This window comes from Oncorhynchus mykiss, chromosome 18 (assembly GCF_013265735.2).
Source record: "Oncorhynchus mykiss isolate Arlee chromosome 18, USDA_OmykA_1.1, whole genome shotgun sequence".
NCBI classification, from domain to species: domain Eukaryota; kingdom Metazoa; phylum Chordata; class Actinopteri; order Salmoniformes; family Salmonidae; genus Oncorhynchus; species Oncorhynchus mykiss.
The window spans coordinates 73,007,663-73,021,398 of NC_048582.1; the positions used below are offsets into that span (position 1 = coordinate 73,007,663).

Below are 13,736 nucleotides of genomic sequence, written 5' to 3' on the forward strand. Positions count from 1 at the left end.
GTTTGATTCCATCACTATTGTCCAGCCTATTTTGTAGTGATGGGGGGGGGGGGGGGAGGAATCGCTAGTTTCTTATTGCACTATAATTTTGGATGATATTATATTGATACTTTGACTCCAAGTATCGATTTGTAAAAATTTTTTTTACAAATTAAACAAAGTTATTATTTTTGTCCTATGTTGCATTAGCTAGTTAGTGTTAATTCGAGCTAAGGTTGCATTAGCTATTTGTAGATCTGTGTGTGTCTGTCTAACTCTCCCGCCGACCCCTCCCCAGGTGACCATCCTGTTTGCAGACCTGCACGCGTTCCTGGACAACATGAAGGCTCCCTGGGAGCTGCTGGAGCTGAGGGTCCAGTACTACGAGCAGGTGATCAAGGCCATGCTGGAGAGTATCGGGGTGCCGCTGGACAAACTCAAGTTCATCAAAGGGACAGACTTCCAACTCAGCAGGTTAGTGGTCAGGCTCAGTAGTTTCTCTTTCTGGGAAAGAGAAGAAGAAGAATGTCGTTGCTCTGGTTTTATAGGAGCTGTTCTCATCGTCTTCACCGCACTTTGAAGAATATGGAGAGAAGGACTGATTCATTCACAAGACCATTACGCAAAAATCTATTTCCACTGTTTTTCACTGTCTTGTGATATTTTGTAATTGTGTGATGGTCGTCATGGTTACACTTAAAAAAAAAATATATATATATATATTTTTTATATTTTGCATTTTAGTTCAGGACTAGACTCAAATCTTTGTCAGGGGAATCCAGTCCATAGTGTTTAGATGTCAAAGTCGGTGCTCGTTTGATGTACCTACGTACGCCCTCTGCCTGTCTCTCTCCCTTAGAGAGTACACTCTGGACGTGTATCGTCTGTCGTCCATGGTAACGGAACATGATGCTAAGAAGGCTGGAGCCGAGGTGGTTAAACAGGTGGACCACCCTCTACTCAGTGGTCTGCTCTACCCCGGACTGCAGGTAATAACATGGTTATAACACCCTCAGTGGTCTGCTCTACCCTGGACTACAGGTAATAACATGGTTATAACACCCTCAGTGGTCTGCTCTACCCCGGACTGCAGGTAATAACATGGTTATAACACCCTCAGTGGTCTGCTCTACCCTGGACTACAGGTAATAACATGGTTATAACACCCTCTACTCAGTGGTCTGCTCTACCCTGGACTACAGGTAATAACATGGTTATAACACCCTCAGTGGTCTGCTCTACCCTGGACTACAGGTAATAACATGGTTATAACAGGTTTGTAACCCATTTTCCCCATCTGTCTTTTAGGCTCTGGATGAGGAGTATCTGAAAGTAGATGCCCAGTTTGGAGGTGTCGATCAGAGGAAGATCTTCACCCTGGCTGAGAAGGTACCCTGAACCTTCTGACCTGTTCATCAACTGTCAGCACTGTCCTCTTGTAGAGAGCTGTTTTTACATTCACTTAATTCATTGGTCAACTGGGAAATACATTTTGCATAATGTATGAATTCTGAAAATACCTCCCTCTTTCCCTCGATCTTTCTCTCTCCATCTCCTCCTTCCCTCGATCTGTCTCTCTTTCTGTCTCTCTCCCTCCATCTCTTCCTTCCCTCGATCTGTGTCTCTTTCTGTCTCTCTCCCTCCATCTCTTCCTTCCCTCGATCTGTGTCTCTTTCTGTCTCTCCCTCCATCTCTTCCTTCCCTCGATCTGTCTCTCTCCATCTCTTCCTTCCCTCGATCTGTCTCTCTTTCTGTCTCTCTCCCTCCATCTCTTCCTTCCCTCGATCTCTCCCTCCATCTCTTCCTTCCCTCCATCTCTTTCACTCTTTCTCTCCCCCCTCCCTCCAGTACCTGCCCTCTCTGGGCTATGCTAAGCGGTCCCATCTGATGAACCCCATGGTACCAGGACTGACTGGAGCTAAGATGAGTTCTTCAGAGGAGGTGAGTGCCACAATCCTTTAATGTTTATAATTCATCCGTTCCTCTTCTTTTGGAGGTAATATATTGTTTTAACCAATCCAAAACTAGCACAGCCTGTGGGTTGTATTTATTACCACCAACAGTAGCAAAGCATTTTGCAACAGAAAATAAACATTTCTTATTGGACAAGTTCAGCTGGGGCTTTCCCCGTTTGTTCGTTTTCTTTCGGTTGGTTCATAATGAACATGGCCCTGTGTGTTTCCTGTTGACCTTTTGCAGGAGTCTAAGATTGACCTCCTGGACAGGAAGGAAGATGTGAAGAAGAAGCTGAAGAAGGCTTTCTGTGAGCCGGGCAACATTGAGAACAACGGAGTCCTCTCATTTGTTAAACATGTCCTCTTCCCACTCATAGGAGGTGAGAAATCCCCCGGCTTCCTCATCTCTCCTGTTCTGTCCCCTTCCTGTTCTGTCCTCTTCCTCCTCTCTCCTGTTCTGTCCTCTTCCTCATCTCTCCTGTTCTGTCCCCTTCCTGTTCTGTCCTCTTCCTCCTCTCTCCTGTTCTGTCCTCTTCCTCCTCTCTCCTGTTCTGTCCTCTTCCTCCTCTCTCCTGTTCTGTCCTCTTCCTCCTCTCTCCTGTTCTGTCCTCTTCCTCCTCTCTCCTGTTCTGTCCTCTTCCTCATCTCTCCTGTTCTGTCCCCTTCCTGTTCTGTCCTCTTCCTCCTCTGTCCTGTTCTGTCCTCTTCCTCCTCTCTCCTGTTCTGTCCTCTTCCTCCTCTCTCCTGTTCTGTCCTCTTCCTCCTCTCTCCTGTTCTGTCCTCTTCCTCCTCTCTCCTGTTCTGTCCTCTTCCTCCTCTCTCCTGTTCTGTCCTCTTCCTCATCTCTCCTGTTCTGTCCCCTTCCTCATCTCTCCTGTTCTGTCCCCTTCCTGTTCTGTCCTCTTCCTCCTCTCTCCTGTTATGTCCTCTTCCTCCTCTCTCCTGTTCTGTCCTCTTCCTCCTCTCTCCTGTTCTGTCCTCTTCCTCATCTCTCCTGTTCTGTCCCCTTCCTGTTCTGTCCTCTTCCTCCTCTCTCCTGTTCTGTCCTCTTCCTCCTCTCTCCTGTTCTGTCCTCTTCCTCCTCTCTCCTGTTCTGTCCTCTTCCTCCTCTCTCCTGTTCTGTCCTCTTCCTCCTCTCTCCTGTTCTGTCCTCTTCCTCATCTCTCCTGTTCTGTCCCCTTCCTGTTCTGTCCTCTTCCTCCTCTGTCCTGTTCTGTCCTCTTCCTCCTCTCTCCTGTTCTGTCCTCTTCCTCCTCTCTCCTGTTCTGTCCTCTTCCTCCTCTCTCCTGTTCTGTCCTCTTCCTCCTCTCTCCTGTTCTGTCCTCTTCCTCCTCTCTCCTGTTCTGTCCTCTTCCTCATCTCTCCTGTTCTGTCCCCTTCCTCATCTCTCCTGTTCTGTCCCCTTCCTGTTCTGTCCTCTTCCTCCTCTCTCCTGTTATGTCCTCTTCCTCCTCTCTCCTGTTCTGTCCTCTTCCTCCTCTCTCCTGTTCTGTCCTCTTCCTCCTCTCTCCTGTTCTGTCCTCTTCCTCCTCTCTCCTGTTCTGTCCTCTTCCTCCTCTCTCCTGTTCTGTCCTCTTCCTCCTCTCTCCTGTTCTGTCCTCTTCCTCCTCTCTCCTGTTCTGTCCCCTTCCTCCTCCCTCTCTTCTTTAACCCTGGACCCTCCCCCTGTCCTCCTCCTCCTCCCTCTTGTCCTCCTCTCCCTCCCCTGGACCCTCCCCCTGTCATCCTCCTCCCTCTACAGTCTTCCTGTGCCAGGCACCAGCTAGAGTCAGCATGTCTCCTGTTCTGTCCTCCCCTGGACCCTCCCCCTGTCGTCGTCCTCCCTGTGCCAGGCACCAGCTAGAGTCAGCATGTCTGTGTTGCGTCTCTTTCAGAGTTCTCCATCAAAAGAGACCCCAAGTTCGGAGGAGACAAAACCTACACAGACTTTGATGAAGTGGAGAAAGAATTTGGCGAAGAGGTACGTACGTATATGTTGTATGATCACTGTTGTTGGCCCATCATGCATTGGTTTGACCTCTAACCTCTGCCGTCTAGCTGATCCATCCTGGTGACCTGAAGGCGGGTGTGGAGGTGGCCCTTAACAAGCTGCTCGACCCAATCAGGAAGAAGTTTGAGTCTCCAGAGCTCCGTAAACTCTCCAACACGGCCTATCCAGACCCGTCAAAGAACAGTTAGTAGAACCTACTGTTACCAACTCTCACTGTCATATACCTCAAGGCTTCCTAAAGTAGACATATATGATCCTCCTGACCCTTGACCCTGTCCCCCCCTGTCAGAGGGAGCAGGGAAGGGGAACCCTAAAGTAGACACATAGGAGACTGTTCCTCCTGACACTTGACCCTGTGTGTCTCTGTGTCCCCCTGTCAGAGGGAGCAGGGAAGGGGAACCCTAAAGTAGACCCATAGGAGACTGTTCCTCCTGACCCTTGACCCTGTGTGTCTCTGTGTCCCCCTGTCAGAGGGAGCAGGGAAGGGGAACCCTAAAGTAGACCCATAGGAGACTGTTCCTCTTGACCCTTGACCCTGTATGTCTCTGTGTCCCCCTGTCAGAGGGAGCAGGGTAGGGGAACCCTAAAGTAGACCTATAGGAGACTGTTCCTCCTGACCCTTGACCCTGTGTGTCTCTGTGTCCCCCTGTCAGAGGGAGCAGGGAAGGGGAACCCTAAAGTAGACCCATAGGAGACTGTTCCTCCTGACCCTTGACCCTGTGTGTCTCTGTGTCCCCCTGTCAGAGGGAGCAGGGAAGGGGAACCCTAAAGTAGACCTATAGGAGACTGTTCCTCCTGACCCTTGACCCTGTGTGTCTCTGTGTCCCCCTGTCAGAGGGAGCAGGGAAGGGGAACCCTAAAGTAGACCTATAGGTGACTGTTCCTCCTGACCCTTGACCCTGTGTGTCTCTGTGTCCCCCTGTCAGAGGGAGCAGGGTAGGGGAACCCTAAAGTAGACCTATAGGAGACTGTTCCTCTTGACCCTTGACCCTGTGTGTCTCTGTGTCCCCCTGTCAGAGGGAGCAGGGAAGGGGAACCCTAAAGTAGCAGAAGAGGATGAGCTGGTTCCCTCCAGACTGGACATCAGGGTGGGCAAGGTCATCAGTGTGGAGAAGGTACTCATTCATTCACTCACTCACTCACTCATTAGTTTATTCACTCACTCACTCATTAGTTTATTCATTCATTCACTCATTAGTTTATACATTCATTCATTCATTCATTCATTCATTAGTTTATTCATTCATTCATTCATTCATTAGTTTACTCATTCATTAATTCATTTGTTTATTCATTCATTCATCCATTAGTTTATTCATTCATTCATTCATTCATTAGTTTATTCATTCATTCATTCATTCATTCATTAGTTTATTCATTCATTAGTTTATTTATCCTTATTTAAACTTGGAAGACCCTTTTTTGAGAGAAATGCTGAATTCCAAATGGTGGAACCCCCCCCCCCCCCCCAGCCTATCAGAGAGCAAGACAAGGAGAAATGACTGATTTAGATCCGATCTTTCATCAGAATAGGCTCGGGGGATTTGGGATCCAGCAAATCATCTCTAATTTCCTTTCCTTCTCTTCACTGATTGGTCTTTCTCTCTGCCTGTCCTCGCCTCCCTCAGCATCCGGATGCTGATTCGCTGTACCTGGAGAAGATAGACGTCGGAGAGGCAGAGCCAAGGACGGTGGTGAGCGGCCTGGTGGCCTACGTTTCCCAGGAGGCCTTGCAGAACAGGCTGGTGGTGTTGCTATGCAACCTGAAGCCCCAGAAGATGAGGGGGGTGGAGTCCCAAGCCATGCTGCTCTGTGCCTCCATGTGAGTCTTTCCCTTCTTTTCTCCTCCTCTCTTCCTGCTTTCCTACGTACTCCTTCCTTTGTCCTTTCTCCTGTCCCCCTGCTTCTCTCTCTCTCTCTCTCTCTGTTCCTCTCTCCTCTCTTCTCTCTCTCTCTGTTCCTCTCTTCTCTCTCTCTGTTCCTCTCTTCTCTCTCTCTCTGTTCCTCTCTTCTCTCTCTCTCTGTTCCTCTCTTCTCTCTCTCTCTGTTCCTTTCTCCTCTCTTCTCTCTCTCTCTGTTCTTCTCTCTCTTTCTGTTCCTCTCTCTCTCTCTGTTCCTCTCTCTCTCTCTCTCTCTCTCTCTGTTCCTCTCTCTCTCTCTCTCTCTCTCTCTCTGTTCCTCTCTCTCTCTCTCTCTCTCTCTCTCTCTCTCTCTCTCTCTCTCTCTCTCTCTCTCTCTCTCTCTCTCTGTGTGTGTCACCGGACACAGCCCACCCATTTCCTCATCCATCACTTCCTGACTTCTGACTCTCTTCTCTCTGATTGGCTGTTAACCCAGTGAGGGGGATCCCAGAAGAGTGGAGCCTCTTGACCCCCCTGAGGGTTCGTCACCCGGGGAACGGGTGTTCGTTGAGGGGTACGAGACGGGCAAGCCAGACGACAAACTAAACCCAAAGAAAAAGCTGTGGGAGAAACTACAGGTATGTCTGAATGACCCCTAGCCAGTTTTCTCCTAAAATGACAGATCAATAAATGACAATGTTATTTCAGCTAGTTGGAGAGAATTGCAGTTCATTTCGCTGATCTGTTCCACTTGTTTCCAACGCCTAACGCTGCTATATTTTGCTACTTGCTAGTGAACGTCCATTTCAGAGTATATTAGATGTTTCTCTCTCTCTCCAGGTGGACCTGAAGATGTTTCTCTCTCTGCAGGTGGACCTGAAGATGTTTCTCTCTCTCCAGGTGGACCTGAAGGTGTCTCTCTCTCTCCAGGTGGACCTGAAGGTGTCTCTCTCTCTCTCCAGGTGGACCTGAGGGTGTCTCTCTCTCTCTCTCCAGGTGGACCTGAAGATGTTTCTCTCTCTCCAGGTGGACCTGAAGGTGTCTCTCTCTCTCTCTGCAGGTGGACCTGAAGATGTTTCTCTCTCTCCAGGTGGACCTGAAGGTGTCTCTCTCTCTCCAGGTGGACCTGAAGGTGTCTCTCTCTCTCCAGGTGGACCTGAAGATGTCTCTCTCTCTCTCCAGGTGGACCTGAAGATGTCTCTCTCTCTCCAGGTGGACCTGAAGGTGCCTCTCTCTTTCCAGGTGGACCTGAAGGTGTCTCTCTCTCTCCAGGTGGACCTGAAGGTGTCTCTCTCTCTCCAGGTGGACCTGAAGGTGTCTCTCTCTCTCCAGGTGGACCTGAAGGTGTCTCTCTCTCTCTCTCCAGGTGGACCTGAAGATGTTTCTCTCTCTCCAGGTGGACCTGAAGGTGTCTCTCTCTCTCTCTGCAGGTGGACCTGAAGATGTTTCTCTCTCTCCAGGTGGACCTGAAGGTGTCTCTTTCTCTCCAGGTGGACCTGAAGGTGTCTCTCTCTCTCTCTCCAGGTGGACCTGAAGGTGTCTCTCTCTCTCTCCAGGTGGACCTGAAGGTGCCTCTCTCTCTCCAGGTGGACCTGAAGGTGTCTCTCTCTCTCCAGGTGGACCTGAAGGTGTCTCTCTCTCTCCAGGTGGACCTGAAGGTGTCTCTCTCTCTCTCTCCAGGTGGACCTGAAGGTGTCTCTCTCTCTCTCTCCAGGTGGACCTGAATGTGTCTCTCTCTCTCTCTCCAGGTGGACCTGAAGGTGTCTCTCTCTCTCTCCAGGTGGACCTGAAGGTGTCTCTCTCTCTCTCTCTCCAGGTGGACCTGAAGATGTCTCTCTCTCTCTCCAGGTGGACCTGAAGGTGTCTCTCTCTCTCCAGGTGGACCTGAAGATGTCTCTCTCTCTCCAGGTGGACCTGAAGATGTCTCTCTCTCTCTCCAGGTGGACCTGAAGGTGTCTCTCTCTCTCTCCAGGTGGACCTGAAGGTGTCTCTCTCTCTCTCTCTCTCTCTCTCCAGGTGGACCTGAAGATGTCTCTCTCTCTCTCTCCAGGTGGACCTGAAGGTGTCTCTTTCTCTCTCTCTCCAGGTGGACCTGAAGGTGTCTCTCTCTCTCTCTCCAGGTGGACCTGAAGGTGTCTCTCTCTCTCTCCAGGTGGACCTGAAGGTGTCTCTCTCTCTCTCCAGGTGGACCTGAAGATGTCTCTCTCTCTCTCTCCAGGTGGACCTGAAGATGTCTCTCTCTCTCTCTCTAGGTGGACCTGAAGGTGTCTCTCTCTCTCTCTCCAGGTGGACCTGAAGGTGTCTCTCTCTCTCTCCAGGTGGACCTGAAGGTGTCTCTCTCTCTCTCTCTCCAGGTGGACCTGAAGATGTCTCTCTCTCTCCAGGTGGACCTGAAGGTGTCTCTTTCTCTCCAGGTGGACCTGCAGGTGTCTCTCTCTCTCCAGGTGGACCTGAAGGTGTCTCTCTCTCCCTCTCCAGGTGGACCTGAAGATGTCTCTCTCTCTCTCCAGGTGGACCTGAAGATGTTTCTCTCTCTCCAGGTGGACCTGAAGGTGTCTCTCTCTCTCCAGGTGGACCTGAAGGTGTCTCTCTCTCTCCAGGTGGACCTGAAGGTGTCAGCATACTGAGGGTTTCTGTCTGTCTCTCTCTCTCTCCAGGTAGACCTGAAGGTGTCAGGACAGTGTGTAGCCCAGTGGCAGGACAAACACCTGATGACCAAACTGGGACACATCACCTGTAAAACACTGAAGGGAGGCAACATCAGCTAAGAGTCACACTGTCAATCCCTTGATGCGCTCTCTACTTGCCCAGCTTACCTTCCCCAGAGAACCTCCACATACGTCACCACGGCAACGTCACTCTCTCTTCCTGCCCGGAGAACTAATCATTCATATTAATAATGATAATAATAATAATAATACCTTGATCAATCTAACACGCCGATCCGGGTTGAAATAAAACTGTCTTATTTACTATCGATATCTCTGCTGTGTTTTCCCCTCCTGATGTTTAAGTAATCGTATGGCTCTGTAATTCTTGAGAAGTTAATGTCGATATCTCCGTCTGGTGCCCTCTGTTTTTAACCACGTTGTTTAATGTGGTCTGGGGAAATTCTTTGAGGAAAATACGGAACGACGTTGGTCGTGACCCTATTAACCTAAGAGAGAGAGACACGTCAGCAAGCCACCAACAGTCTCTACTGTCCAACCATGTCTTAGATCATCCACCTAGGACCTATCCTTTAGTGCCGAAATCTATTGCGTTGGGATGAGAATGCTAGTGGGATGTGATAACGGTTGAATCGGCAGGTTTATACCGGTCCTTTCCTGTGGAAACGCTGCCATTACTCTTATGTGTCATCATCATCATCATCATCATCATCATCATCTGGAAATGAAATAAACCGGTTGAATTCAGTGGTTGTCTTCCTTCTGCAGTGTCCTCTGGACTGAGACGTCACATCCAGTCATGGGCAGACCGTGCAAAAGATCTGCCCCCAACAATGTGTTGTGAGCTGTGTTTGAAATGCTGATGCTGTGAACACATTTTTTTTTTGATTTTGTATTGACAGTGAAAGCTTAAACCAAGTGTATAAGGGGAGGGTTACTTAGTATGAATTTACATCCTGCCTGAATGATGATAGGTTAAAAAAAAACAGTTCTATATCACTTAAACCAGGTCTATATCACTTAAACCAGGTCTATATCACTTAAACCAGGTCTATATCACTTAAACCAGGTCTATATCACTTAAACCAGGTCTATATCACTTAAACCAGGTCTATATCACTTAAACCAGGTCTATATCACTTAAACCAGGTCTATATCACTTAAACCAGGTCTATATCACTTAAACCAGTTCTATATCACTTGAATCATTTAAACCAGTTCTAAATCACTTAAATCATTTAAACCAGTTCTATATCACTTAAACCAGTTCTATATCACTTAAACCAGTTCTATATCACTTAAACCAGTTCTATATCACTTGAACCAGTTCTATATCACTTAAACCAGTTCTATATCACTTAAACCAGTTCTATATCACTTAAACCAGTTCTATATCACTTAAACCAGTTCTATATCACTTAAACCAGTTCTATATCACTTAAACCAGGTCTATATCACTTAAACCAGGTCTATATCACTTAAACCAGGTCTATCACTTAAACCAGGTCTATATCACTTAAACCAGTTCTATATCACTTAAACCAGTTCTATATCACTTGAATCATTTAAACCAGTTCTAAATCACTTAAATCATTTAAACCAGTTCTATATCACTTAAACCAGTTCTATATCATTAAACCAGTTCTATATCACTTAAACCAGTTCTATATCACTTGAACCAGTTCTATATCACTTAAACCAGTTCTATATCACTTAAACCAGTTCTATATCACTTGAATCATTTAAACCAGTTCTATATCACTTAAACCAGTTCTATATCACTTAAACCAGTTCTATATCACTTAAACCAGTTATATATCACTTAAACCAGTTCTATATCACTTAAACCAGTTCTATATCACTTAAACCAGTTCTATATTACTTAAACCAGTTCTATATTACTTGAACCAGTTCTATATCACTTGAATCATTTAAACCAGTTCTATATCACTTAAACCAGTTCTATATTACTTAAACCAGTTCTATATCACTTAAACCAGTTCTATATCACTTAAACCAGTTCTATATTACTTAAACCAGGTCTATATCACTTAAACCAGTTCTATATTACTTGAACCAGTTCTATATCACTTAAACCAGTTCTATATCACTTAAACCAGTTCTATATCACTTAAACCAGTTCTATATCACTTAAACCAGTTCTATATTACTTAAACCAGTTCTATATTACTTGAACCAGTTCTATATCACTTGAATCATTTAAACCAGTTCTAAATCATTTAAACCAGTTCTGTATCATTTAAACCAGTGGTTTGGCATTTCCACACAGTCACCCAACTGAAAAAACACAAACTAATATGTGATTTGAAATACATTTTTTTTTATAATCTTTTCATAACAAAGTAAATACGTTTTTCTTTCTTTATTTGAATCAACAAAATGTTAGCCGTTTCCATGACAATAAGACGTGTGTCGTGTGCAGAGAGTCAAAAGAGAATAATTAGTTCCATGATAAAAACATTTTTTGTTGAGCCGATGATTTACCAACATGTCTTGTCACTGTGGAAAGACTGAGGGTGTGTCCCAAATTGCGCCCTATGAGCCCTGGTCAATAGAAGTGCACTATATAGGGATTTAGAGTTCCATTCGGGCCAGATACCCCTAGGCTACTTCAAACAATGTGAAAGTAGGAATATACAGTAAATGTTTAAAATACTTTATTTTCTGCTTTTTAAAAAAAAGAAGAAACAAACAAACACGTGTGAACTAAAGGCTCATTTCAGTGTCTAAAGCCCGAAGTGTAACAGATTGAGTGACACAAATGTAAAAGTCGTTTCCGATACGGCCGATAACACGCGCCGATAACACGCGCCAAAAACACGCGCCGATAACAGGCGCCAAAAACACGCGCCGTTAACACGCGCCGATAACACGCGCCGTTTACTGTGAACGCAGTCGCCGCTAATCGCCGCTAACATTACCTTGACATTTAAATCTATTATAAATGTAAATCTTTAAACGCTGTAACGCTGAACTTCAGAGTGGATAGAGTCCAGCCCTTTAGTCAGCGAAAGATCTTTAGTGTTTTACTATTGGCCATTTATCTCTACTCGGTCTCATAGGTCCCCTGTTACCTATATAGTGTTTCAGTGTTCCAGGTCCTTAGTGGTGCACTATGTAGGGAATAGGGTTCTGGTCTAAAGTAGTGCACTATGTAGGGAATAGAGTTCTGGTCTAAAGTAGTGCCACTATGTAGGGAATAGAGTTCTGGTCTAAAGTAGTACCACTATGTAGGGAATAGAGTTCTGGTCTAAAGTAGTACCACTATGTAGGGAATAGAGTTCTGGTCTAAAGTAGTGCACTATGTAGGGAATAGGGTTCTATAGGGCTCTGGTCTAAAGTAGTGCACTATGTAGGGAATAGGGTGCCTTGTATCTGTAGTACTATCAGGAGACATATTTAGTACAGTACTTGTGGATTTGATGGAATAAAACTGACTCTGTAAAATCGTATTAAAAATAGAACAAACCATTTTTGACGAAACAGTTGAACTCAAACCAAGCTTGAATGTTTAGTTTGAAACGTGTCGCTGTTAATGAAGCCGATACAGTATTTATAAGGAAGGTTGTTTAAAAGGAACTTAAAGACACACATTAAAACAACAACAACATAAATCCATGGTAACAGGGAGAACACCCATACATATCATATTGTCTTTGAATGCATGGGAATGGTGTCTAGTAACTATAAGGACACAGTGGGTTCTCTTCCTGGGGATTCCTCCCAAACGGAACCCTATTCTCTGGTCTAAGGTAGTGCACTATATAGGGAATAGGTCTCTGGTCTAAAGTAGTGCACTATATAGGGAATAGGGTTCCATAGGGCTCTGGTCTAAAGTAGTGCACTATGTATGGAATATGGTTCTATAGGGCTCTGGTCTAAAGTAGTGCACTATGCAGGGAATAGGTTGCCATTTGGAGTGTTAGAATTTGAAAGCAGTTTAATTTTGTTGAATGTCAGTTCCAGTGGTATTAACCTTTTCTGCGCCTAGAACAGATTCATTAGTTTACAAAGTGCTTTCAGAATTTGACAGTAGGTCTAATATATAAATGACCTTTTAAATTTACAGCATCCCTTTTTTCTTTGAGGCACACTACCTAAAGCCTCCGAATTCACAAACTAATTTGCAGTTTAATTTAAAAAAAAACATTTATTTATGCTGATCAAAAAGCTAAAAAAAAAAAAAGAACACATTGATTGGTTGATTCATTGATTGATAAGATCTAAAGATTTCAGAATCTGACATTCCTTCTGGAAATAAGACAATTCGATGATTGTTTGACTCAAAAATGTCAAATGAAGAAAAAATTACTAGAGAAAGCTTCAAACACCTTAGAAAGTCCCATCTTCGTATATTATTTGTCCTCTAGGTTTTCTTTCTCATCTGCAGTGACTGCTACCTTTTCTAACCTCTAGATGGTGGTCTACTACAAGCACAGCTTCTTGTACTGCATTTACAAAATCCAGCCGCAGTACAACATTCGCCCTGAAGGGGGCACTGTTTGCAGTTTGCCAAAGCAGACTAAACTCTATTCAATCTGCATCGCCGAAGTTCAGCTTTGCGTCGTAATTTAAATTTACAAGGCAATGTTCCTAATTAGGGGAGACTGCATTGACGGTAAACGCTGCACGTGTCGGCTCAAATCGGAAATTACCTTTAAATTGATTTAGCAGAATCTGTAACGCTTCAGCTTTACAGACTGAATAGAGGCCTAGAGCTCTATGGTTTAGATACTCCAAAAGGGAAGCTTTATTATCGAAGAAATGGGTACCGACCCCATTGTTTGCATAAATATGAAGGCTTTTGGAGAAGCGTTCACATATTTTAACTGAGTTGACTTCTTAAGTGAATACTGTTTTGATTATCTCTGTCTCTCTCCATAGCTCGCTCTCTTTCTTTCTCTGTCTCTGTCTGTCTGTCTCTCTGTCTTTCTGTCTCTCTCTCTCTCTCTCTCTCTCTCTCTCTGTCTCTCTGTCTCTCTGTCTTTCTGTCTCTCTCTCTCTCTCTCTCTCTCTCTCTGTCTCTCTGTCTCTCTGTCTTTCTCTCTCTCTCTCTCTCTCTCTCTCTCTCTGTCTCTCTGGGTCTTGCAGTCGTTGCTTTGTTCCTCCGTCTTAGTCCCAATCCACAAAAGTTCAGTCCACACAAAGCAGTCTTTTTTTTCACAAGGGCATCGGTGCTTCTGCAATGCTAGACGTCTCCATTTTACCTAGAAAACAATAGGAAGCAGTTACACTCAGAAGGTGGGAATAGGTTGCCATCTGAGACGCAGACAGAATGACA

At 45.4% G+C, this 13,736-nt stretch overlaps 2 protein-coding genes across 2 annotated transcripts in view; one reads left to right on the top strand and one right to left on the bottom strand.

The window, feature by feature from the left end:
• Nucleotides 1-9,181, top strand: part of yars1 (tyrosyl-tRNA synthetase 1) — a 10,948-nt gene extending 1,767 nt beyond the window's left edge. Inside the window, exons 4-14 of the mRNA XM_036953655.1 lie at nucleotides 278-453; nucleotides 839-968; nucleotides 1,288-1,368; nucleotides 1,828-1,920; nucleotides 2,179-2,314; nucleotides 3,809-3,894; nucleotides 3,972-4,107; nucleotides 4,942-5,039; nucleotides 5,553-5,746; nucleotides 6,262-6,403; nucleotides 8,423-9,181. Of these exons, the coding sequence (XP_036809550.1) occupies nucleotides 278-453; nucleotides 839-968; nucleotides 1,288-1,368; nucleotides 1,828-1,920; nucleotides 2,179-2,314; nucleotides 3,809-3,894; nucleotides 3,972-4,107; nucleotides 4,942-5,039; nucleotides 5,553-5,746; nucleotides 6,262-6,403; nucleotides 8,423-8,533 (1,383 nt within the window). The 3' untranslated portion in view covers nucleotides 8,534-9,181. The remainder of the gene's footprint in view (nucleotides 1-277; nucleotides 454-838; nucleotides 969-1,287; nucleotides 1,369-1,827; nucleotides 1,921-2,178; nucleotides 2,315-3,808; nucleotides 3,895-3,971; nucleotides 4,108-4,941; nucleotides 5,040-5,552; nucleotides 5,747-6,261; nucleotides 6,404-8,422) is intronic.
• A 1,952-nt stretch (nucleotides 9,182-11,133) lies between these two features.
• The window catches only part of LOC110496752 (uncharacterized protein KIAA1522 homolog), a 112,644-nt gene continuing 110,041 nt past the window's right edge, over nucleotides 11,134-13,736 (bottom strand). Inside the window, exon 10 of the mRNA XM_036953656.1 lies at nucleotides 11,134-13,662. Coding sequence (XP_036809551.1) covers nucleotides 13,616-13,662 — 47 coding nt within the window. The 3' untranslated portion in view covers nucleotides 11,134-13,615. The remainder of the gene's footprint in view (nucleotides 13,663-13,736) is intronic.